Below are 22,926 nucleotides of genomic sequence, written 5' to 3'. Positions count from 1 at the left end.
CACTGCGTTCGATGCTCTGGGGAAGTAACCCAGCTCCTGCTGGAAGGCCCATTGACAAAGAAAGTCCTCGAGCACTCCACCAGACCAGGGCCCGAATCCAGCCTCCAGAGTGACAGTGAAGAGGTCCACAGCTCTGCTGTGCATCCCAGTTGGACGGTGACACTGATGCTGAGCCCAGTGTGGGAAAGGACTTACATTTTCTCCAAGACCCACGCTGTGTCCAGGACGTGCCCCAAATCTAAACAACAGCTGCAAACACGTTATTTTCTTATCTCCCTTTCCAGTCTTGGCACATCTCCAGGTTGAACAATAGCCACTGGATTGTCTGTTTTCTGGCTAAAGGGAGACAATGGGAGTCAATATGAGCAAAGTTACTCCGTGTACATCAGGGACAATTACTGTAATAAGAAGAGGACGTTTTCAAGGAACTCCCCTTCCAGGGAACAAAAAGCCACAAGGCCATGTGCCACCGCTCTTTCTGCAGCATGGGCTCCCCGTCTGCCCCTGAGCAGGGCCTGCAGAGCCAGAACACCAGACTGGAGAGTTCTTCGTTCCCTTTGGGGGTTTGGGAACCGGTCCTTTTCAAGGGCTGGGAAGGGCCCAGAGCTTAATGGGCTTATCTGTGTGCAGGGAAAGGAGGTGGAAGAGGGGAAAAAGAAAAGAAAAAAAAAATGCGGATAACACAAAATTTAAAAATGAGGAATTCAAAGCATAGTAGGGAGAACGGTTGACAGCACTGTGTGTGTGCTGCTGGCACAGGAGTTGGGCTGGAGACCTGAGTGACCAAGTCTCCTAGTCACACAGGTGTAGAAGGGAATGATGGAGCTGAGCTGGGATTTCCTAAACCTGGACAGGATCTGCCTTCTCAGTCAGATATTTTAAAAAGCTATTGGGGTGACCAATTAGGTTCCCTCCCCCCCCTTCCCCTACAAAGTGTGCAGCTTCTGGTACAAACAAGTTTGGGTACAAAGCAGAAACACCCTTTTTGCGTGTTATTTCTGGGGAAATGAAGCCTTTGCCCTGTGAAAATGGCTTGGGATGTATCTGCTGGTGGGAGCCTGTGGGTAGGAGGAGGGCAGGAGGTGAGGCCTCCGCCTTCCCCGAGGCCGGCGGGGATGCTGAGCCTGCCGCGCTGCCTCGCATGGGTGGCTCTCGGGGGTGTTTTTCCGCAGGGAGCCCGGTCAGGTGCCGGAGGAGCATCCAGCCCGGCCCTGGACGTCAGCGCGGGAGGGGAGGGAGCCCGGGCCGGCTCCGGCGCCGTTGCTGCGGCAGCAGGAGCCTCGGCAGCATCCCCGGGAGCCAGGCAAGCAAACTCCTCCTCCCTCCCGCTCTCATCTCCTCTCTCTCCCCGCTTCCTCTGCAAAGATGGCAACCGAGGGGCTGCAGGAGAACGAGACCCTGGCATCGCTGAAAAATGAGGCCGAGAGCCTGAAGGGCAAGCTGGAGGAGGAGCGGGCCAAGCTGCACGACGTGGAGCGTGAGTGGGGCCGGGGAAACAGGAGCACAGGCTGCCGCCGCCCCGACACGGGCGCTGCGCAGCTGGAGGCCGGGGAGGGCAGGCATCCCCCGGGGAGGGCAGGCATCCCCCGGGGAGGGCAGGCAGCCCGCGGGGAGAGCCGCCCCCGCGCCCGCCCCTGGGGTCGCGACGGTCGGGGTGCTATCTTCCGCCATGGGCCGCGCCGCTCGGACAATGCGCGGCGGCTCCGCGCCCGGGGGGAACGGGAAGCGGATGGGGAAGGCGGGCGGCCCGGCCTCCCGCGGCGGCCGCGGCCCCGCAGCGCCGGCCGGGCGCGGAGACCGGCACCCCGCACCGCCCCGGGGGCCCCGCATCCTCCCGGCATCCTCCGCATCCTCCCGGGCACCCCGCATCCTCCCGGGAACACCGCATCCCCCCGGCATCCGCACCGCCCCGGGGCCCCGCACCCTCCCCCGCGTCGCCCCGGGCACCCCGCATCGCCCGCGGGTGCTTCTGGCCCGGCTCGGGCTGCGCGCTGGCTTTGCGCCCTGCCTTAGGGGGAGGCCGGGATGGGAAGCGAGGGTGAAATATCCCCCCTCAGCGACTCCGAGATTGATTTGCATCGTTTTAGTGCACATCTTAGTGGCAGAAACAAAGATTAAACCCAGCCTTGTGGAAGTTGATGGGAATTTGCTTTAATGAGGCCAGGATTTCATGTAAGGTGGAAGGGCTTAAAAAAAGGAACAGTTTCCCAAAACAGCTCCTTCTCCCCCCTCTTCACCCAAGGAAACAACTTGCAGGGATCCAGTGCTGATTCAGAGGTACAGGGCGAATCAATACTCGAGCTGTCAATGCAAACTCACTGTTATCAGCTGCAGTTTCAAGATCCATGGTTAACATAACAGAAATGACATGGACAGATTTCAGCCCTGCCCTCTGCCCACACCACCAACACCTCTCTTCAGGAAAAAATAGGCTAACCTTATTTTTATGAAGCTTGTCAAATAGGTATTAATCCTGTCCTGACATATAAGGTAATAATAAGGCAATAATAAGGTAATAATCCTGTCCTAAGGTATAAACATCTGTTTATTTTTATTTCATTTTTACAATTACAATGAGATAATATATCGCATTTCTCTTTTTTTTTTTTTTTAAGGAAAAACATATAAATTACTGTATTCCCCTGAAATCATATAGCTCAGTTTATTAGAAGCAATAGTGGGTCATTAAAACTTTTATTTCATCTGTTTTGATGCCTTAAATGTTGAGAAGGAATCCCAACCTGTGTTCAGTGATTTAGCTCTTAGTGTTTTGTAAGAGTGAGGGACTGACTAACATTCTTAAATTTCAGATGGGGGAGGGTTAAAATATTTTTTTCTGGAGTAAATAGAGCATTTTCTTGTCTAAATTAGACAATCATATGTTATATGAGTGTCCCATTAATAGAAGTCATTAAACAAATGGAGATGGCCTCATTACAGAAACATTACCATAAATCATCATATTCCTACAGCACAATTTCTGTATCAGAAGCAGCGGGGCCTTTGTTTCACGGATCTCTTAAGCATATGCTTAAACCCACTTTTGCTCACAAAGCGTTTTACCTATGATCGCAGTGATGCCGTAACCGTGCATGTCATTGTTAGTCACAGGATACTTATGTCTTCATCATATGTAAAATCTGTAAACTGACATTGGAAGGCTGTGTTTGCATAGCCATGACATGATTTCTAAGACAAAAGTCTTATGCTGCTGTAGGACAATGCTCCCTCATATTTTATTTCGTTGATTCTGTATCAGAGCTATTTTGCACTTAAATTATCCCCAAGAACTATTTCTGCAGAGATTGTAAATTTCAGAATAAAGCCTCTCTTCTGTTTTGGATTTTTGGTTTTTGTTTCCTAATCTAAAATTGTATCTTTTGCATTTTTTTTCTCTGATCATGACTTTTCCTCTATGGTTCCCAAAACAAACAGCTGGCTGAACTAGGATTGCCCTTATTTGTTCAACTGGTTTTGAACAGCAGCTCTCAAAAATGTGGACAGAAAAAGGAAATACCAAACATGCATTTGATTTGCAATCTTACAGTTTTAAGGAGTCAATTATATCGCTTGAAATTTTAGGTGTAGATAAACAGTTTCTTCTGTTCATGCGATATATAAATCTTTAAGGCCAGAAGAGACCGTTAGGACCAGCTGACTTCCAGGACAGAAAAGATCAAAGACCCAATAGTACCTGCATCAAATCCACACCTCCTGTTCAGGCCAAACGATATGTTTTAGGAAAATAGCCTGTTTTATCTGGACCTTTGTAAAACCACTCAAACTACTTACTGGCTTTAGCTGATCTACTTGCCTGACTGCATAATTTTCAACTATCTTGAAAAAATATTGGAGAATGCTTCAAAATAATTATCTGACCCTAAAACCTGTACTAGGCAGTTGCAGGATTATCATGGCTGTGGTCGGAGATAAGCATCCTCAGAGAATCAGTAAGGCCAAACCAGGCAATTCTACAGAGTCTTGGCTGCGTTGACATAATGGAAACACTTTGCCCATTGTCCGTGAAATGTTTGTTTTTTCAGATATGTTCTGGACACAGGCATCTTTCCAGCTGCCGTAATAACCTCCTGTCCTGTGATTTCATGTCATTTGATTGGATCATTTGGCAGATTTCCATGGGCAAAAGTAGGGGGAAATGTCTCTTTTCCTGAGTGGTTTTATGTGGTACTTGATCAGAAACTTGCTTCTGGCCTCCTGTTAAGAGATGGTACGGACAAATTGTCAGGAATGGTGTACAGCACTTGTCCCCTGGCTGGGTGAGACTGGTCGAGCAGAGGTTTCAGGTGAGAACGTTATTCTGGCACAGCCTGTGGGGCTGGTGGTTTTCAAAGACAGGTCTTGAAGAGCTAATCCACTAGAAATCAGTCTCTGCCTTAGGCAGAGATTGCTCCCCTGACCCTGTGCCGGGGAATGATCTCAAAGTTAAGGGTGCCTGCTCTCTCCCTGTGACAGCCCTTCCTAACCCATCAGCTTTCTTGCAGCTCTAGAAAAGTGACGAAAGGTGAAGCAGCGATGCAGCTCCAGAGCAATCACTGCCATATGGGGTGTGGAGCTCAGCCTCCAGTGTGGCATTGAAAAGCTCAAGATTTCCTCCACCAGCTCATTAAAACATGTGAGATTCTGCAGTTATTTCAGAAGGTTTGAGTCAGGCATTGCCCCTTTAGCTAACAGCAGCTGGATCATCTTAGATTTCAGCACAGACAAACACACAACACAGGGAAATGCTGGATCCTATTAGCTCCTCTCTAGACAAGAGTAATTTTAAATTCTGGTGTCAGGGTCTCCTGCCCCAGGACCCCTACTCTGCAGTGAGACTTGAAGCAACTCCCACCCTCCCTGATGCTGTGAAGTGTGTCAGAGCTGCCAGAGGGTGCCAAGATACGTCATGGCCCTAGCTCCAGGCTGGATGAGTAATGCTGGAGCAGAGCAAATAGGTTTCCTCAGATGACACTTTCTCCCAGACACGTGCAGGTGACCCCAGCATGAGGCATCAGGGTTACATGAGACACCATTTAGTTGTCTCAGCTGCAGTGGTATGAATTTTATGTCTAAGTGAGTTTGCACAATTGGAAATGTAAATTTGGTGGGTTTTTAAAAATATCAGCTGAAAGAACTGCTATTAAGTGAGGTATGAAAGAACTGACTTCACCACCACCAGAGGATGTTACTCAGGAAGGTTGCTTGCCTGCCCTCTCTGTTTCTTTTTCCCATAAAAGAAAAAGCTGACCCACCCATGAAGTCCTTGATGTCCTTGGACATCATGGTGTCCTTGGACACTGTTGAGAAGCTGGGTAGCACACTCTTATAGCAAATGGCAAACTTCCCTGCTCACTCAGATCTGTGTCTGGGCCCTCAGTGCTCCCCTGGCCACCAGAAGGGATGGCACAGCGGAGAAGTGTCCAGCGCCAGTAGCTAGTACCTGTATCACACTGTACCACCACTGCAGTGTCGAGAGCCGACTGCACCTGGGAGTCTTACATCCAGCACAAGTGTTTTACCACTGAAACTTTGGAGATTTGATGCTTACTCCCTTCTTTTATATGATTTTTCCTCCAAGACCCCGTAGTGGTCTTCACTTCTGCTGAGTACCTTGAGGCATGTGTTAGGCTGGAGGCTGTCTCTGCGCCTTCAAGCCTCAGTCAGATTGAGAATTTCCCAATAAGAGGGAGGAAGGGGATAATCTATTTTCTAGTTATACTTGGGTGTGATGGTCTGCAAGAGCTTCAGCTGCTACAGCCCTGGAATTCAAGCCCCCAGTGAACTCATCTTTATCCGGTGAATATGTTCATACACCGCCCACCTTGATTTTACCACCTGCCAGCTCTGAAGCAGAGTTTGTTGGCTTGCACGATAGACTCAAACTTCATCGATTAATTCCTCCAAGTGACCTTATTCATAAACATAGAGGTTTGCCAGGACAGAGCTTTGATGCAGGGCTCTCTAACCATCAGCTGTTTGCAGTTCATCAGGTGGCAGAGCGTGTGGAGGCGCTGGGCCAGTTTGTGATGAAGACCAGGAGGACCCTGAAGGGCCATGGAAATAAAGTTCTCTGTATGGACTGGTGCAAAGACAAGAGAAGAATTGTGAGCTCTTCCCAGGTATGCTGTTGGGCAGATGTTTTTCAAAGCTACTGTTGGCTGCTGTACAAATCTTTTGGCTGTGCGATGCGCCACTCTTTGCAGATGATACTTGTGTACAGTGTAAATGTTTTCAGGATGCCCTTAAAACAGTTCATTGGCAATAGATTTGTTCAGAGACCATAAATCCAAGCTTCTGATCATCACTACACCTGTTGTAGCTGATACCCTCAATATTTATTGTCCAGTCATACACAGATTTTCCTCATATTCCCTATTACAATAGAAAATACAGAGAATTCATCTGAGGCCGCTTTTATTTCTTTGTTCTTTACAGATAAAGCATTTAGTAACAATTATAGTTTATGTGTTCAGAGAAAATAATCAGGAAAAGGGAAGGGAAGAAATGTCAATTCTTCTGGAGATTTCTGCGCACAGAAATTTCTTTTGTAGTCTGTATGATTGATGCGACCTTGAAAGCCTCAAACATCCTGCCAAAATTACTGCATTTACTTGGGCATTTTGAGAAACAGTCCTAACACCTGCTCAAGACCAGTCTCATGAGTTGGAGGAGGTAATGAGATAATTACTCTCTAGATCCCCTGGTTTGTCCTGAGCCCAGTATGGCAGCGAGTGAGCTTGCTGCATCTCACAGCTGTTCATTGACCTATATGAAATCCGTCAGGGGTCTCACTGGAGGGATAAAAATAGGCAATCTGCATTGCAAGCCACCTTCAGTTACTGTGAGTTTTTACCATTCATGGTAATCTCAGCGAAGAGAATAATTTTAAATAATTAATGTCACATTTTTTGAAGTGGTTAAAATGCCAGTGTGTAGATTGGGAAGCTGAATGGGCAAGTTGTAATGCATTTTTTACTCTATTTTAAGAACTGTAATGAGTCCAGGTACAGCAACAATAGTTGCACAGTAATAAACATTTTGCTTTCACGATACAGGGTATTATGTGCATAAGGGAAAGTAGCGGGCACGAGTGTAGCTGGCATACACAAAGTGATTGTGTTGCTTTCTGTGGAGGGTTCTTAGGATGGTTATTTAGCAGATCATATCAATGGACAGTTGAAGGTTGAGTAAGTGTAGTGAGAAGTAAAGGGAAAACCAGGAAAAGACAGGAAGGGGAAGATGAATAAACAGTGTGATGTCCATAAATTGTCCCCGTGAATGCCCATGCTCAACAAGTAATTTGTAATACAGGTCACCTCCTGTATTTGTAAGGTTCTGTACTGAGCCACTGACAGATACCACTTGGGAGAGGTGACCTGTTTACAGGTGGCGATTACAAGCTGGGAGAAACACATTGTGGCTGAAAGGAGGCAAGTGAGGGCTCACTAGTGGCAGTTCCATCTGCCACAGTTTCCTGAGGGGATGGTCCTGTGCATGGTGTGTGCTGCGAGTGAGAGGAGGTCCCATCAACTCGCAAAAGGGAAGGGAAATAAGTAAATAAATAAATAGGTCTTTTAAGCCGACATCAGTCATCTCAGTGAGGAGGAGATACGCTTCTCTTCTGGTCAAAGACATAAGTCACACTACTGAAGGGTGTCTCCTTGGTGCCTTGCTGTGACCATTGTGCTGTTGCTAACATGGAGACAAAAATGTCATGACATAGCAGACTGAGGGATGGAAAAGAGCAGCAGAGTTTTCCCCGGGTCTGGGAAGGAGGCTGACAGCCATGTCTCTGGAAGGCCTCAGTTTCTATCTCTGTGTGCTTTCATTTAGGATGGGAAGGTGATCGTGTGGGATTCCTTCACTACCAATAAGGTAAGTGAAACTTCAGCAAACGTCCTATTTCTGTGCACAGGGCAAATGATGGTGGGATAAGATGGAGGGCTGAAGGGCTCAGAGACATCACAAGAAGCAGCAGGACGATGGGATGAGATGCAAACCTCCACGAGCACCTCAAACCAAGGGGCCCAGGGCAAACTGCCTCCCTTAACCTGTCTGTGAGCCAAGTCCCTGCCAGGGCACTGAGGTTTGTCATGGTCTCCAGCAGGATCCAGGCTCTTTGCTGACAGGGAAGGCTCCCAGATGGGGACAACATCCAGCCAGCAAAACAGAGGCCCTCCCTGGGTAACCCCTGTACCAGGTGCCATGTGCCATCACCTGGGATCCTTCAGCCATGGTGTTCACTGTGAAATGGTGCCGCTGCTCCTCCGAGCCCTGCCAGGGCTGCCTCGCGGCACCCTGCTCCACACAGCTGAGAAAAAACAGCTTGTTTGTAACTCAATTTTACACGTGCAGCGGGGAGGGGGGGGCTTTTACAGCACTGAGTAACCCAAATAAAACATGCTCTGTGATCAGTTTGGGGCTCATGAATAAGGTGGAAGGTGTCAGGGAGGGACTAGCCATTCTTGCTGCTCTGCTGGGTTCTGCAGTAAGGGCTGTTCCAGCCTTATGTGTGAGTTATGGCTGGGGGAAACACCTGTACCTTTCACTGACACTACAGATGTCCCACAGAAATACTGAACTTACTACTGTACACTGTTTTCCTTGTGCTGGTTAAAGAAACAGTGACATCCCAGTTTAAAGAGATGCTGTGTTTCAGGAACATGCAGTGACGATGCCATGTACCTGGGTGATGGCGTGTGCGTATGCCCCATCTGGATGTGCCATTGCTTGTGGGTAAGTTCCCCATTTCCACAGCTGCTTACAAACTTTTCTGAGAAGCTTGATTTGTAGTGGTGTCCCGGTGCCTTCAGATGCTGATGGCTAGAAGTTTGTGTGTCTTGGTTGTGGGTGGAAGGACTACATTCAGAGCCTCTGATTCTGTTCCCATAATGGCTCGTACGCATTATCTCCACTGACTTCAGTGCAATAGCATTTGTTGGGTAAGCATGGAAAATAATCCTCTTTCAGCATTTATATCATGGGTTAGGAATTCTACATGCATGCAAGTTCCCTTCTCCGGTTTGGTTGTGTGTGTTGGATATATCTTCTAAGGGAGAGTGGTTTTAACCCTGTTTTTACTTTGCACTCTTTCTTCTATGATGTAAAGAAGGTTAGTCATTAATGTTTACCAGCACATGAATAGAACTTGCCAGGATGGGGTGGGGAGAAGTAACCCCATCCTTGATAATTTTCTCCAAGTTTTCCAAGGGCTCAGGTTTTAAAAAAATGGGTTTATGCAGGGGAGAAAACAAAGAGATTGAGATGTTGGCAGAACATCTTTTAAAAAGGGACTGGGTGGATCAGACAGACAAAGCAAGCTCGGGGCGAGAGAGAGGAACAAAGGGAGACTTTGCTGTGCAGCTTGCAAATCTAGAAAGCAGCAGACTGAGACAGACAGGCAGACTCTGTACATGAGTGTGGAGAGAGAGTCCGGAAACTGTATGTTTTTGATGAAAACTTGGAGAATGGCAAGAAAGCCCAGTCTTCACACTTGTGAGAGACAGGAAGGGCATATATGCATTGCACTACCTAATTCTGTATTTCTGTCAGTTAAGTGCTGTGCACGTAATATAAGGCACGGAACCAGCACCTGGTGGTGCGCTGGGATCACAGGGACCTGGGCAGGGCTGACCTCCCACAGCTCTAGAAAAGGATCAGACACAAGTCAGACCCTTTAGAAAAGGGTCCCGCATCTGGCCTGGGAGACACAGCTTAACTGGTGCAACTGGTGTCCAGAAGGGACACAGCTACAGAGGTCAGTGCTTCTGTTGCCTTTTTTCCAAACTTCTAAAAGCCCTGTCTTCACACCCACTACTTGCTACGCTGTCTATTCCATAGGAGTTAGGTCAAATTTATTAAGGTAGATAAACAACGATGCTTAAATACCAATCCTCACAATGACAGATGTCAACAGAAATATGGCAGTTTGACTGTTTGTGAAACATTAACCCTGAGGTGACTGGTATGTCACCTACCAGTTTATACTTTCGTGAGGTTTCATTCAGTGCCATTTATAAACTGGATGAGGGTAAAAAATGCTGAGGCGCAGCTGTTGCAGTTGTGTAAAGCAGCCAGGCTGGTGAGGCAGCTGGGGCTTCCCTGCGCAGGGAGATCCCGGGCAGCACAATACAGGGAAGTCGGTACTTGTAAGGGTTGGCAGCGCAGCACTGACAGGTGGTTTCCTTCTTATCACCACTCGCCTTTTGTCGTTGCAGTTTTAACCAGTTCTCCTCTCTCTGTTATTGCTATTATTACTCTCTTTAGTGGCCTGGACAACAAGTGTTCTGTGTACCCTCTGACATTTGACAAAAATGAAAATATGGCTGCAAAGAAGAAATCGGTTGCAATGCACACAAACTACTTGTCTGCCTGCAGCTTCACTAACTCAGACATGCAGGTAAATGCATTCCCTACCCGCTGCCACGTCCAGCAATGCCTAACATGAGCTGCACTCCTACGGCCTGCCAGTAGTCTTCCTTGCACCCGGGGCACCCAGGGCTGTGTCCTGCTCCGTGCCAGGGTCACTGGAAAACTCTAGCTGGGGGCAGTGAAGGTGCTGCAAAAGCTGCTGTAAGAAAATGCTTGTCACAGCTGTGGCTGGGCTGTCCTGCCTGCACCCTGCAAAAGCCTGTCGCTTCTTCAGAGGGAGCTCACTGGTACCTGTGTGTCCTCTGCTCGCTGGGTCTGTGCTGGCTTGTGCTTTTAGGAGCTCAAACTAATACAAATAGTTAAAAACCCAGTTTGGCTAGAACTAGGTTGGGTATGTGCTATGCCAGCTGATGGAGACTGTGTGCTTTGCCTGCTTTGTCCTGGACGTCCGGCCAGATTTGCTTTTGCTTTCATTCTTGGTGTTTTTTGTTTGTCCCAAGTGAGATATTTGAGCTTGACGATGGCCCCACAGGGCCAGCCCTGTTGTCCATACATGCAGTGGTGTGTTCCCTGAAGGGAAAGGAGTGATGCTATCCCCATCTCGCAGCTGGGGGCTTGGAGCACAGTGGGAGACGATAGCAAAGCCAGGAACTAAATGCAGATCTTCTGAGACCAGGCCAGCCTTCCTCTGTAGTGAATATCTCAAAGATCTCTTTCTCCAGGAACACGAAAGATGATGAAAGGAGCCAGGGTAATCCCCTTGTCCTCTCTGGTTTTTTAATTTGATTGAAGCTCTGCTCAGTGCAGCTCTGCAGCAAAGTAAGTGGCAGAAGGGAGCATTTTCATTGCTCTCTGTGTCAGCAGAGCTGCTGGAAAGCAATACCTTGTCCAGATATTTGAAGCTTGTCTGAAGGAAATATCGGCTCTCATTGCTTCTATTTCAGGACATGAAATGCCCAAGAATATGTTGTTGTTTGTCATTCTATGATTTCTGTAATGACTCTGAGGTGCTAATTTAAGCCCATTGCCATGGAAACAAGCGCTGGAGGTACCCAGAGCTCAGGCTTGCTCAGCCCTGACCTTACTGTGCAGGATCCCTGCGTAATTAGAGCAGTCTAAATTAAGTGGAATGTTGATGAGATAGAAAACCAGTACTCTTTTTTCTTATCTATACCTTTATGCATCGTGATTAAATCCTATGAAAGGAAAAATAGTTATTTGTTTTTCGTAATAAAAAAAGAAAGAAAAGTTGGGTCTTTTTTCTCCATATTAGATACAGCAAACTGCATTGATATTGAAGGTAATGTATTACTATTGTTAAATAATGTCACAGTGGATTTAGGTGCTTTACATTTAGTGATTCAGAGATTTTTCTGAAGATTTTGAAAAGAAATTTTCTCGTGATGATATGTTTATAAGTGATCATTTATAGCACTGCGTGTTGTTATTGAAACAAATACAAGAAAGCAGGTTGGTCAAGCTTCTGTTAGGACACTGTTAGGTAGAGGAGAATCCCAGATTTCTTATCTTCTTCATTTTACATAATGGTTTCAGAGTTAAAATTATTCAGTAACTGAGGGTGCACAGTGCAACAAGCATGTTTCCCAGCTGTGTGTGGAGCCGCTCTGCTCTCCCGGCTGGTGTCACCGAGGGATGTGGCACCTGTCCTGGAGCAGCCCGGGCGTGTGGCAGAGGTGTTCTCCAGCCCAGTGCCCCCATGGCACCCAGCACCCACTGCTCGGTGCTGTGAATGCTGCTGCTCTGCTATGGCCACTCTCCTAAAATACAGCTTCGTTTTCCCTCAGAGGAATGAAAGACAGGGTAGGAGTTTAGGAGTTGGTGTGCCCATGGGCATCTGGCAGTGCTGTGGAAAGAGAGGAGATGTGGGGGTGGTTCATTATTGATTAACACCACTCTCGGGCTGTGTGGGTGCTGAAAGAGGGGGTCCCATCCTTGCTGCTCATCATGTTCCCACCCTGGGCCAAGACAAGCGCTGAGCTGCAGCGCTGGGTGACCCACGCACCTCCTTCTCGGTGCCCCACATCAGTCTTGCCAGAGAGCGCCTCCCTCGCCTCAGTAGGCAGAGAGCTGGGGAGCCTCGCTTCCTAAATTTGGTATCTGCAGCTCCGCAGTGTGATAATGCTCCCCACATGACAACACTCCCTGTGTATTAATAGCAACAGTTAATTGGGATCTCAAGTGTTTTGCATAGGGCAGGCAGCCATACTCCCAGTGCAGCGGGGCTGAGCAGCAGGATGAAGCCCAGGGCCATGGCGGAGGAGGCAGAGGTGAGGGTGGCCCCAGTGCGTGTGCCCCTGGCACGCAGGGGCTGTGTCCCTGCTGTCCCCTGCCCTCTGCAAATGCTGCCTTTTGCCACCAGGCGCCAGGCGAGGATCCCCATACAGCGATGCTGGAGCCCCTCGTGCAGTGAGCCAGAGTCTAATAGTAAAGATTGCTAATTCCCTTCTGGTTTGGGATTTTTGGAGTTGATTTGGTTTTCAATAGTAATATTCTGAAGTTGAGTCCCTAATGTTTCTCTTTAAGCATTAGCTGGAGCTCTGGGTTGCCAACAGACCCTTTCCTTACACCTTTAGCTACTCCTGTTCCCCTCATATCTTTCTTACATGTTATTACAAGAGCAAATCTTCAGAGCTGAAAGTCTTCATTCCTCAGCCAAGTACAAATATTCCACAGAACAGAGAAGTTCATTGATCTAGGCTCAAAAGCTGGCCAGAAAGACAAGTCAGGACTTTCTTCTGCTATTATCATCTCAGAGTATTAGTGTGTCTCTGCTGGAGGTTTCGGAACAGTCTGTTCTGCAGCTTTCCAGACCTCTGTTATGGGAGGAGTTTTCAAAGCATCTGTCAAACATGTTCAGTGTTTAACCTTTATGAAACTCTGTGAATGGTTTCATGATTATGTGATCATTTTCTTCTTGAAGAGTGTTTTCTTTTTAACTTTTGACTACCTACTTGGGATCCCTTGCGTTTCCTCACCGGCCATGAGAAAAACCTGTGTACAAGACTGAGAGCCCTCCTGAGTTCACCCTTGCCTCCTTCCACGCCCATGCACAGGGACCCTTTCAACCTACAGAATTTGTGACTGCATAACAGCTTTGGGTGCCAAGGGGAAATTTTGAACAATTGAGCACCATCAAGATTTAGCCACAATAACAAGCGGTGATCACATGTGCTTTCTACAAGCACTGTAGCAGATAAGGGAAGCTGAGAGCTATGTTCGGTCAGTGTATGTTCAAGCCCTTTCACACACAAGTGGTTTTGGACAAGTGAGAGGTGATGGACTTATCAAACAACTGTCTAGACAGGCTTACTTCCCTTTCAGAAAATCCATGTCTTAAGCCCAATTAATTGGGTTTAACCTGGCTATTTCAAGCTGAAAAAAAAGTTAGTGTTAAACAGGTATACTTAATTCCAACAGTTTTTCTCTTTACGTGGGTTGAATTCCAGCAGCCTAAATACAGATAGGGTTAAATACAGGAGCAGACAGGAGTACCAGTCTGGTTTTACCCCCTTTTTGGAGGATATGGAAATGCCAGCAGATCCTGCTGCCATCAGTTCTCCAAACCCCACTGCACACGTTCAATAACTGAACATTATTGAGACGTGGTGTAGGTATAGCTGTGTCACTACAGCTCTCCTTTCCACTCTTATTTCCTTAAAAATATAAAACATAAACTGTGCTTAGTTCATATGGTTTTATGGCTTTGATTTATCGCATATTTCATTAAAGCTGTCCTTGGTGTACATATAGGATGTCATCTTTGTGTATCTTTGTGAACTTGAAGATCATCTGCTGCTTTTTGTATTGTAACTCATCTTGCCACATCCCATAGATCCTGACAGCAAGTGGAGATGGAACTTGTGCCCTGTGGGATGTTGAGAGCGGGCAGCTTCTACAGAGTTTCCATGGTCATGGAGCTGATGTCCTGTGCCTGGACCTGGCCCCTTCTGAAACGGGAAATACATTTGTCTCCGGGGTAAGCAGGAGCTTCCTATCATAACATAAAATTAATGAATGTGGAAGGGAAAAGGCAGCAAAGCAGGAGACTCGTGATCATATTGAGAGAGTGCTGGAGTATGTGTTGGAAGCCCCAGTGCAATCCACTCATTGCAAGCACATTTTCCAAGCTGGAGCAAATTAAACCTCTGACTGTGGGGTCAAACCCACCCAGCCAGTCTGACTGCAGTTCTGCTTACTTAGCAAATTCCACCCCACACCAAAGCAATCCAGCCCAAGATCAAAACAACGCCTTTCCTGGGAAGGGAAAGGCTCAGAGTTAGAGCAGCAGGCTCGTACTGCAGCGGAGGTGTGAGCCCCCGTGGACAGGAGCCCGGCACAGCAGATGACTTCCCTCAGTTGGCTCCTTTCTCCTGCCCAGCTCTCTGGAGCTGGATGGGGTGTGCCAAGTGCCTGCTCAGGGCATCAAAATGGGGCTGCAAATAACGTGCGTGCCACTGTGTCCCTCACCTGCTCCCCAGAAGCCAAGGGGTAGCTTGGGCACTGGCTAAACCCTCCTACAAGTTGGAGCAGGGAGATGAGGTGTGGCCACATCTTCAGCTGTTGCTGTGTCCCCTGTGCCTTCCAGTGGTACCAGAGGCATTTAAAGCCCCTTCGTCAGTTCAACACTGCCCACTCCCTGCCCTGGCCCAGAGGAACACACAAACCTCTGGGAGATGCTGGGAGTATCCAGGACATCTTCCAAATATTGTCCCACTGCTGAGGGATCGCTGTTCCTGGGCAGCTGAGCCATTGGCATGCAGCCTGGCAGTGAGGCAGGCAAGGCATAAAGGTGAGTGGGATGGGGCTCAGCTCCTTTTTGAGATGGTCCTGGTCTTTCCCACATCAGAAATTGAGTGTGCAGGTGAGAGCTGGCAGGAGCTGAGAGATGACCTCTCTTACTGAGGCAGGTTGCTACCAGTAACTTTGCTGAAGTTTACCTGGTTTTGGAGCCCCAGCAGTGCTGACCCAGGGCTGGTCCTGTGCTTGCTGATGGAAATGGCCCCTGTGCCAAAAGGTGCTGACAATGGATTAGGAGATTCCACTTGTTGTGCTTGGAGTCACAGTCCCATCCCTGCACAACAAACCTGGACCTCTTCAGTTATGGCTTTATTATCAAATTTGGCTGCCCCACCAGGAGCAGAGCCCAGCACTGGCCCAGTTTGCCTGCTGCTAGCACAGCTGCTCTGAAGCGTGACTGAAAGCTAATTCCATCCAAGTGCATTACTCCTCCCGGGCTTTCCTGTCACCAAGCTTGCTTCCCAGAAAGGATAGATTCGTTCTCCCTGGGAACAGCTCAGCTTATTATAGGGTAAAGAATCACAAGCAGCTATGGTACTGCTAAGAGAATATGTCATGCTTGTGTCGATATAGCAGCTTGGGCATGTCCATGCTTACAGGGACTCACTTAAATTCATCACATGCAAAATACCACTTCAGTGAAGGTCTTTCTGATACCGTGTCCATGCAGGTATAGCCAAAACAGTGCAACCTGAAGGTATGGCGACACGGAGAGACTCCCTGTGTATTGTACCTATGTAATACAGTAACCTCGCGCTGGATTAAGCAATGTCAATACACCAGCGTGCAGGCTGGGTGCTGTTACCTTTACCAGCTTCACCAAAAATCCCAGCCCTCCTGGGTGAGCTCAGGGCTGCGTCCCAGGCTGTTGTGCTCTGTGCCCTCTGAGCGCTGCTCCTCGGGGCGAGTGGGATAGCACTCAGGGAGCCCATCTCTCCGCAGGTGTTTGCTGGTTTCTCCTTCAAAACCTTAGGAGTCAAAGCACCAGCTTGTCAGATTGGTCTTGCCCCCAGACTCCCAGAGAGGTCAGTAAGAACAGTGCACATGGAAGCAATACGAAGGGCTGGGCTTGGGCTGTGGCGGGGCTTGAGAGGGAAATATGCTGAGTCCAAAATGTTCTCGATCCTGTTTGGTTTCCCCTGTGCAGAAACCACAACTTGATACAAAGAAACATCACCTCTTTTAAATAATGACATCAGTAGTTAAAAAAAAAAAGGGATTTCATTTTAACAAGAGAATTAAAAAAAAAAAAAAGAGAAAGATGTGAATTGTGAAAAGATTGTTTAATTTAATTAGCAATCATATTTGCTTAAAAATGAATACCATGTGTGGCATGGTCTGCTGGGCAGGACGGAGTCGCTCAGCAGAGGCAGCAGCCGCCTGGCCTGGCCTCTGCTTCCCACGCAGCATTCGGGGTGCTGAGCACCTCGCAGTCATAAATGAGCTTTTCAAAGCACAGCTCAGAAGGGCAGGTTAGAGCTTGACAATGAAATGAAATGCTGTTATGCTGCTTCTCTCATCCCAACCAGGCCATTGAGCATGTGGGTGCAAGGGTTAACTCTGGTAGGGGGCTGGGCAAGAGACCCTCCGGATGCACTTATTTCATTTTCTATTTCAGTGTATGAAAAGAATTAGTTATGAAACTTTAAATGCTGGGTATTAATTTTTTATATTGAGCCTGTTAAGTGGTAAGGGAGTGAGTCAGTTATGCAGCGCTGTGGCGTGATGGGACTGCGGATGCCTGTACGGGGGCAGCAGGGGCAGAACAGGGCTGTGAGTATGGGACCGCGTGCGCAACACCCCCAGTCTGTCTGCACCCCACCGTGCCGGTCTGTCTGCACCCCACCGTGCCGGTCTGCTGCACCGCTGAGGCTCCAGCCTTCATAGCATAGTCTGCTCCCACTGTGACCGCACCAGGCTTGGGGACACCAATGCAGCCAGTTCTGGGGCTGCTTTGCTGGTTAAATCCCCTCAGAGCTGTGATGTTCAGAACCTTGGAATGTAGCTGGGCTTGACGATGTGTATCAGGCACGTGAGGGGTGAATGTCACCATTTCCACAGTGAATTTTTTTGTCTTATTAGGGATGTGACAAGAAAGCCATGGTTTGGGATATGCGGTCTGGTCAGTGCATCCAGTCATTTGAAACCCATGATTCAGATATCAACAGTGTCAGGTCAGTATGTTTCTGGGAGAGGACACATTTGCGATGTTGAGCAATGTGCTGGTTCTATTTTTGAATTCTGACCTCATCCAAGTAATGTAATGTGTTCTGGTCTTTTTTTACTCATGTACAGATATTACCCAAGTGGAGATGCTTTTGCCTCTGGTTCAGACGATGCCACGGTATGTTAATTCAGCAACTTAATTTAGGGAAGTTCTGTTACTTCCCAAGTCAGATTCTCCAAAAAGACTAGGTCATATCCACAGAGGACTTTTAGGTGATTAAACTGGGCCTGTGACACCAAAGTTGCAGAAATAATAATGCTACAATATAATATATACTAAATACTACATATAATGCTATAGGGAAAAAATAGAAACACTTTTTAGGTAACCTCTGCAAACTTTTCTACCTGAGGTACTGTCCAAATATTCATTTCAGATTTTCTATGTTTTGAAGTGCCATGATCAAAATTAGTTGTGTTACTGGAAGAGATTTGGCTTCCTATAGTTGTTGGTCACAACACAGGAGGAACCAGATGAAACCTTGTGTCAGAAGGAGCAGCTCAGTGTGAGGGCATGAAGGGAGCCTGCACATGATCATGGGGAGCCTCACACATCCCGGTGAGCAGAGGAGCTGTGGGCTGAGCTCGGAGCTGGGCAGCCCCAGTCAGCTGGCCTCTGTGGCCCCAGGGTGGCCTTGGCCACGTACATCTCCTCCCTGTCACCCTGACTCAGTGCCAAGGCTCTTCACTGCTGTGAGTCACCGCATTCAGGTCATCCTAGATGATACAATAGCTCGTATTTTATCTGTGAGCAAGCTGCTAGGAGGAGCACAGCATGTATTGAGAGGTAATCTTGGTCAACACATTGTATGCAAAATGCCACTTACCTCCTGGTGCCTTTGGGCCCCTGTGTGATGCTGGTGGCTCTCACTGCAGCTGGTGGGTCCCCATGGGGGACCGGACTCTGCCTGTACCACAGTCCTGCAGGGACTGAGCTGACAGTTAAGTCTAACTTAAGAGCAAACATTTGGGAGGCACCTGGCACCTTTTTTCTCCTGTTTATTCAAATATCACACCAAGTTGCATGAGGGTGAAGACTCTAAGTACTCTGCTCTTAGAGCATATTTTGAGTCTCCTCCAATACTAGTTAAACTCAATGGAAACATTCTCTTTGCCTTCACTGGATGTGGAGACCTTCCAAGGCTCTTCTGGAGAGAGTGTACGCTGCTTTTAGAGTTTTAAAAGATGCGATTATAAATTAATACCTCCAGCTCTGTGGTGAGCCCAGTGCCTCTCCACACATTCAGGTGCGGTACTGTGAGCACCTGAGATGCTGAGTGAGTGAGATGGAGAAATTGTCCATCATTAAATTCCAATGAGAGCACTCTCTTTTTATGCCCAATACCACAGGCTCTGGGCTCCTGTGCTTACTAATTTATTTGATGGGTCTTTTCTCTCTTAACTACTCCTGTCACCCCTGACTTGAGCAGGAGAATGGGAAATTCCATCTCTACTTTTGACAGAGGTTTTTGGCAGTTTCCATCTACTTCATTCTTTAAATGAAGAGGTTGGTGTTTTCAGCGTTACGGACCGATACACTGACTGGTATCCTTGACCTGATTTATATACTTAGGGATTTCAAGGAGGAGATAATCCTGACTGTCTGGAGGGAAACCATAAAAGCATGCTCACATGGCAGTGCTGTCACCTGTGGTGACCCCGACTGCCTGTCAGGACAGTCTGATGGAATTATTCATCAGCGTGGAGCACTGGGAGACCTGGACTTCACACACCTGGCAGCTCCCCACCGCCCTGCGAGTGGAACAGCCTCTCCTTTATGTGCAGGCTTGAATACCGGCCATTTTTCATTAGTAAAATCTTAATATTGGCAAACCCATCTGGCCAGTGTTTGCTTAAACTGAACTTACTGAGGAAGGTTTTCAGTTCAAATAGTTTCAAAAGTGCATTTTGATTTCAGGGATAACAGACTGCCTTTCTGCATGGCAATGAAGTCTGCTCCATCTATACATTATTTCTGTGTTAAACAAGCCTAAGTACACTGGCAAATGATAAAAACAGGAAGTGCAGGTTGCAGAGGTGATTGGGGATTTTCCATGAGAAATGGAAACCAAAGATTTGTATAAAAATGTATTATTTCACTTGAATTATTTTCACATGGGTTTTCCGACAGAGGGTCTCACAGAAGGGCAGGGGCTGTTTGCTCTCCCGCCTCACTCAGAGCAAGGACTACCATCATCCAGGCCTCCCCGTGCCAAGGGACTGTCTGAGCACCGTGCCACGTGGTCCGTGTTCTCAAAGATGACCAGAGCTTTAATCTCTGTCTCCCAGGCTCCAGCTGCTTGTTGGAGCAGCTCAACTGTTGGGAGCAGCTCAACTCCACTCCTCAACTGGAGCAGCAGTCTCAACTGTTGTCTTTAGAGACTGACTCCCCATGCACCTCCCCAGCAGCAGAGAGCCCTAATATGTAGGAAACCAGAGTGGGGAAGCATGGGGGGTGGGGGAACTCGCAGTGGGTAGCCATGGTCCAAAGCCCACCACTCATCTCTTTATAGCAGGACAGGCAGGAGGCTTAGAGAAGTGGTTTGGAAAAGCAAGTTCTTCACTGAATTTATACAAAACAGCTTTGTGTTGGTGAGATCCTTGTTAGACTCCAGAGAAGTCCCAGTTGCAGCAGGCAAAAATAGCAGAAGTAAAGAAGCTGAGCAGCCGCTTTCCGTGATGCCAGTTAGGCCGCAATCCTTCCCACTCCCAGTTTTTCAATGAAAGGCCATTGACTCCAGCCTTTACTGAGACACGTGTGTTGATTTTGTTTTAATCCTAGTGTCGTTTGTATGACCTTCGTGCAGACAGAGAAGTCGCAATTTATTCCAAAGAGAGCATCATTTTTGGAGCATCCAGTGTGGACTTCTCTCTCAGCGGTGAGACCTGGACTTTGGAGGTTATCTTAGTTTTGGGATTTGAAGGGAACTGTAAAATTTTGCCAGTTTAATTTTATAAAGAATTTGTTATTAAAAGTTATTGAAAATAATACTAAATACCAAAAGAAACATTTAATGCATGGAAGCCTTTTTTTTTCTTCTGTAAAAATAATTACTCTTTAAATAACCTAGTTGGCTATTGCTTTGTTGCAGCAATGAAAAGTATTTTCCTGGCCCTGCTGAAGGCAGGAAATATTTTGCCACTAACTACAGCTGGGCTAGAATTTCACAATAATGATTAAAAACATTTCAAAGGAAACATGAAATGTAACTAGACTATTAAGCGCACTTACATAAATAGTTTATAAAAAGATAATAAATGATTAATAGATAGGAAAAATATGTTAGAGGAGCATGAAGACAGAGCCATTACCATTTCTCACTACAGATCTGGAGACATGAGCTCAAGTCTTCTCTCTCCTGCCCCAGCACAAACGCAAAGCTCCTCCAGTCACCTCAGTGTGGGGCTGAGAGGGTGGTGAACTGCCCTCCGCTCAGGACAGAGGGACAAAGGGCTCTGTTGTGGTCACAAACACCACAGCTTGTCCCGTTGGGGACAATGAATCACTTACCAAATTGTCTACTAATCATTCAACTATTTGTATTCAACTTCTTGCGTGAAGTCTGAGCAAAATATTATTACCCTGTATTAGCTGTTGAAGGGCTCTTCAGTCTGCTGTGTTTTGGAGTCATCCCCCATCTCTAGTGAATGAACAGATTCTATATAATTTAATTCAATTTTAACTGTATTTGTAACTAATACATTTTAACTGGTTCAGCGTTTAGTATGGACAGCTCAGCAGTGGAGCAGGGGTGTCCAACGGGAGCACAGGTAGCCTGGGGGAAGCAGTGGTCCGGGCTGGCTGTGTGCAGAGGGTGGCATGGGAAACCTGGGTTGTGGCTCACGGGATGAGGAATGTCCTGCAGAAGGCCCTTCCTGCAGTCAAGATGTGTTACCTCCTTAAAACCTCACTTTGTAAAACCTCATTCTCTTTGCAGGTCGCCTACTGTTTGCGGGCTATAATGATTACACCATAAATGTCTGGGACGTGCTGAAAGGGTCCCGTGTGTCCATTCTGTTTGGACATGAAAATCGTGTCAGCACCTTGCGGGTCTCTCCCGATGGGACGGCATTTTGCTCGGGCTCCTGGGACCACACTCTCCGAGTAAGTGCTGGGAGTACCTGCCTCGGGTGCTTCTTTCCTTGTTTGTTTGATTGTTTAAAAAACGGGGACAAAGGGGAAGGGTTGTTACAGGAAAATTGACTCCAGAGGGATGAACGAGGATATAAAACCACAGTGTAGAACATGAACAGAAAATTCAAATTAAAAAAAATTTCCACAAAGTGCTAGTTGAACTGTTAAAGGGAAATTTGAATTTAGGGGTTAAATAATATCATTGCTACTGATACACTGTACCACTAATCTGACTACCTTACCAAATTCTAATTAGACCTTTGATAGAATAGTCAATGTCATAAATGACTGTTCAACTCTCTCTCTGCAGATCTGGGCTTAACCTGAGATCCTGTATGCAGAATCAAATGAAGACTGATACCCTGGACTACAACAACTGCATAAAAAAGGCACCCCTCAAAATCAAATATTTACTACACCACAAAAGAGTGACACTGAGCCCACAGGTTACCACAGCTAGGTAGAAAATGTAATCTGTTTCAACACACAGCGAACATCAACGTGTAGTAAAATTAAATGTTTTTTATTTTGTTTTGAAACTATCTTCTTTTATTAGAACTAGTTTAGATAATTATAAAGGGACTTTTCTCTTAAGTCACCTGTATCATAGAATTGAGTATTTCAGTGCACATTATGTATTTATTTGCATGAATTGAGTTCCTTTTTAAAGTAAAAAAAAAAAAGAAAAAAAGAAAAAATATTCCTGATTTTATCAGGATGTAGCATAGGACTTTGGAAACATTCCGTAATAGTGCATTGAATTTGGGTGTTGGAAAGTGGAAAGAAGAAGAATTCTGATACTTTATGATGGCGTTATGGATGGCTGAACCTGGGTAGTAAGTAGAGGAGCAAAGGACCTACTGTGAAGGTACTGGCTGTTGTCATAAAAAGATATTTTTTGTACAAAAAAGGAATCCTTTCAATCCCTGGTTTTTCCTACCGTCGTTTTAGATAGAAATAAGTAAATAATATTTCATCTCTGTTACCTGAATATAAAGAATCTAAATATATACAAAATGATAAACTGCAAAGATGAGGGATATAAACATGATTTACATAATCATGAGGTAATACTTAACCAGTAGTTTCTTAGAAATTTTTAATTGTATCACTTGGTGAGTGAATTTTCTTTTACTTAAAGGAATACTACATGCTGAGCACTAAGGGATACTACATGCTAAGCACTAAGCACCGTTGGACGGACTGATGGTCGAATCTTTTCCAAGTCAGTCACAGTCATTCTATGATCATGATTCTTATTTGCACTTTGAGCAGCTCATACCACTTTGGCAGGGAAATGTAGCTTAAATGTGTATTAAGGCAGCGTATGCCCATTTTAAGGTCCTTCTGCAATGTCAGAGCAGTGTAAGTTCGTG

At 46.7% G+C, this 22,926-nt stretch overlaps 1 protein-coding gene across 1 annotated transcript; it reads left to right on the top strand.

Moving 5' to 3' along the window:
• Positions 1 to 1,231: 1,231 nt before the first annotated feature.
• On the top strand, positions 1,232 to 22,221 carry GNB5 (G protein subunit beta 5). The gene is made up of 11 exons (XM_074155540.1): positions 1,232 to 1,477; positions 5,983 to 6,119; positions 7,834 to 7,875; positions 8,660 to 8,736; positions 10,267 to 10,399; positions 14,225 to 14,368; positions 17,272 to 17,363; positions 17,485 to 17,533; positions 20,198 to 20,294; positions 21,354 to 21,520; positions 21,861 to 22,221. Exons 1-11 carry the CDS (start codon positions 1,366 to 1,368, stop codon positions 21,870 to 21,872), a joined length of 1,062 nt encoding a protein of 353 aa, XP_074011641.1. The 5' UTR covers positions 1,232 to 1,365; the 3' UTR covers positions 21,873 to 22,221.
• Positions 22,222 to 22,926: the final 705 nt, after the last annotated feature.

This window comes from Numenius arquata, chromosome 11 (assembly GCF_964106895.1).
Source record: "Numenius arquata chromosome 11, bNumArq3.hap1.1, whole genome shotgun sequence".
In the NCBI taxonomy this organism is placed as follows: domain Eukaryota; kingdom Metazoa; phylum Chordata; class Aves; order Charadriiformes; family Scolopacidae; genus Numenius; species Numenius arquata.
The sequence above is the reverse complement of the archived record's forward strand: the minus strand, read 5'-3'. Positions and strand labels throughout refer to the sequence as shown.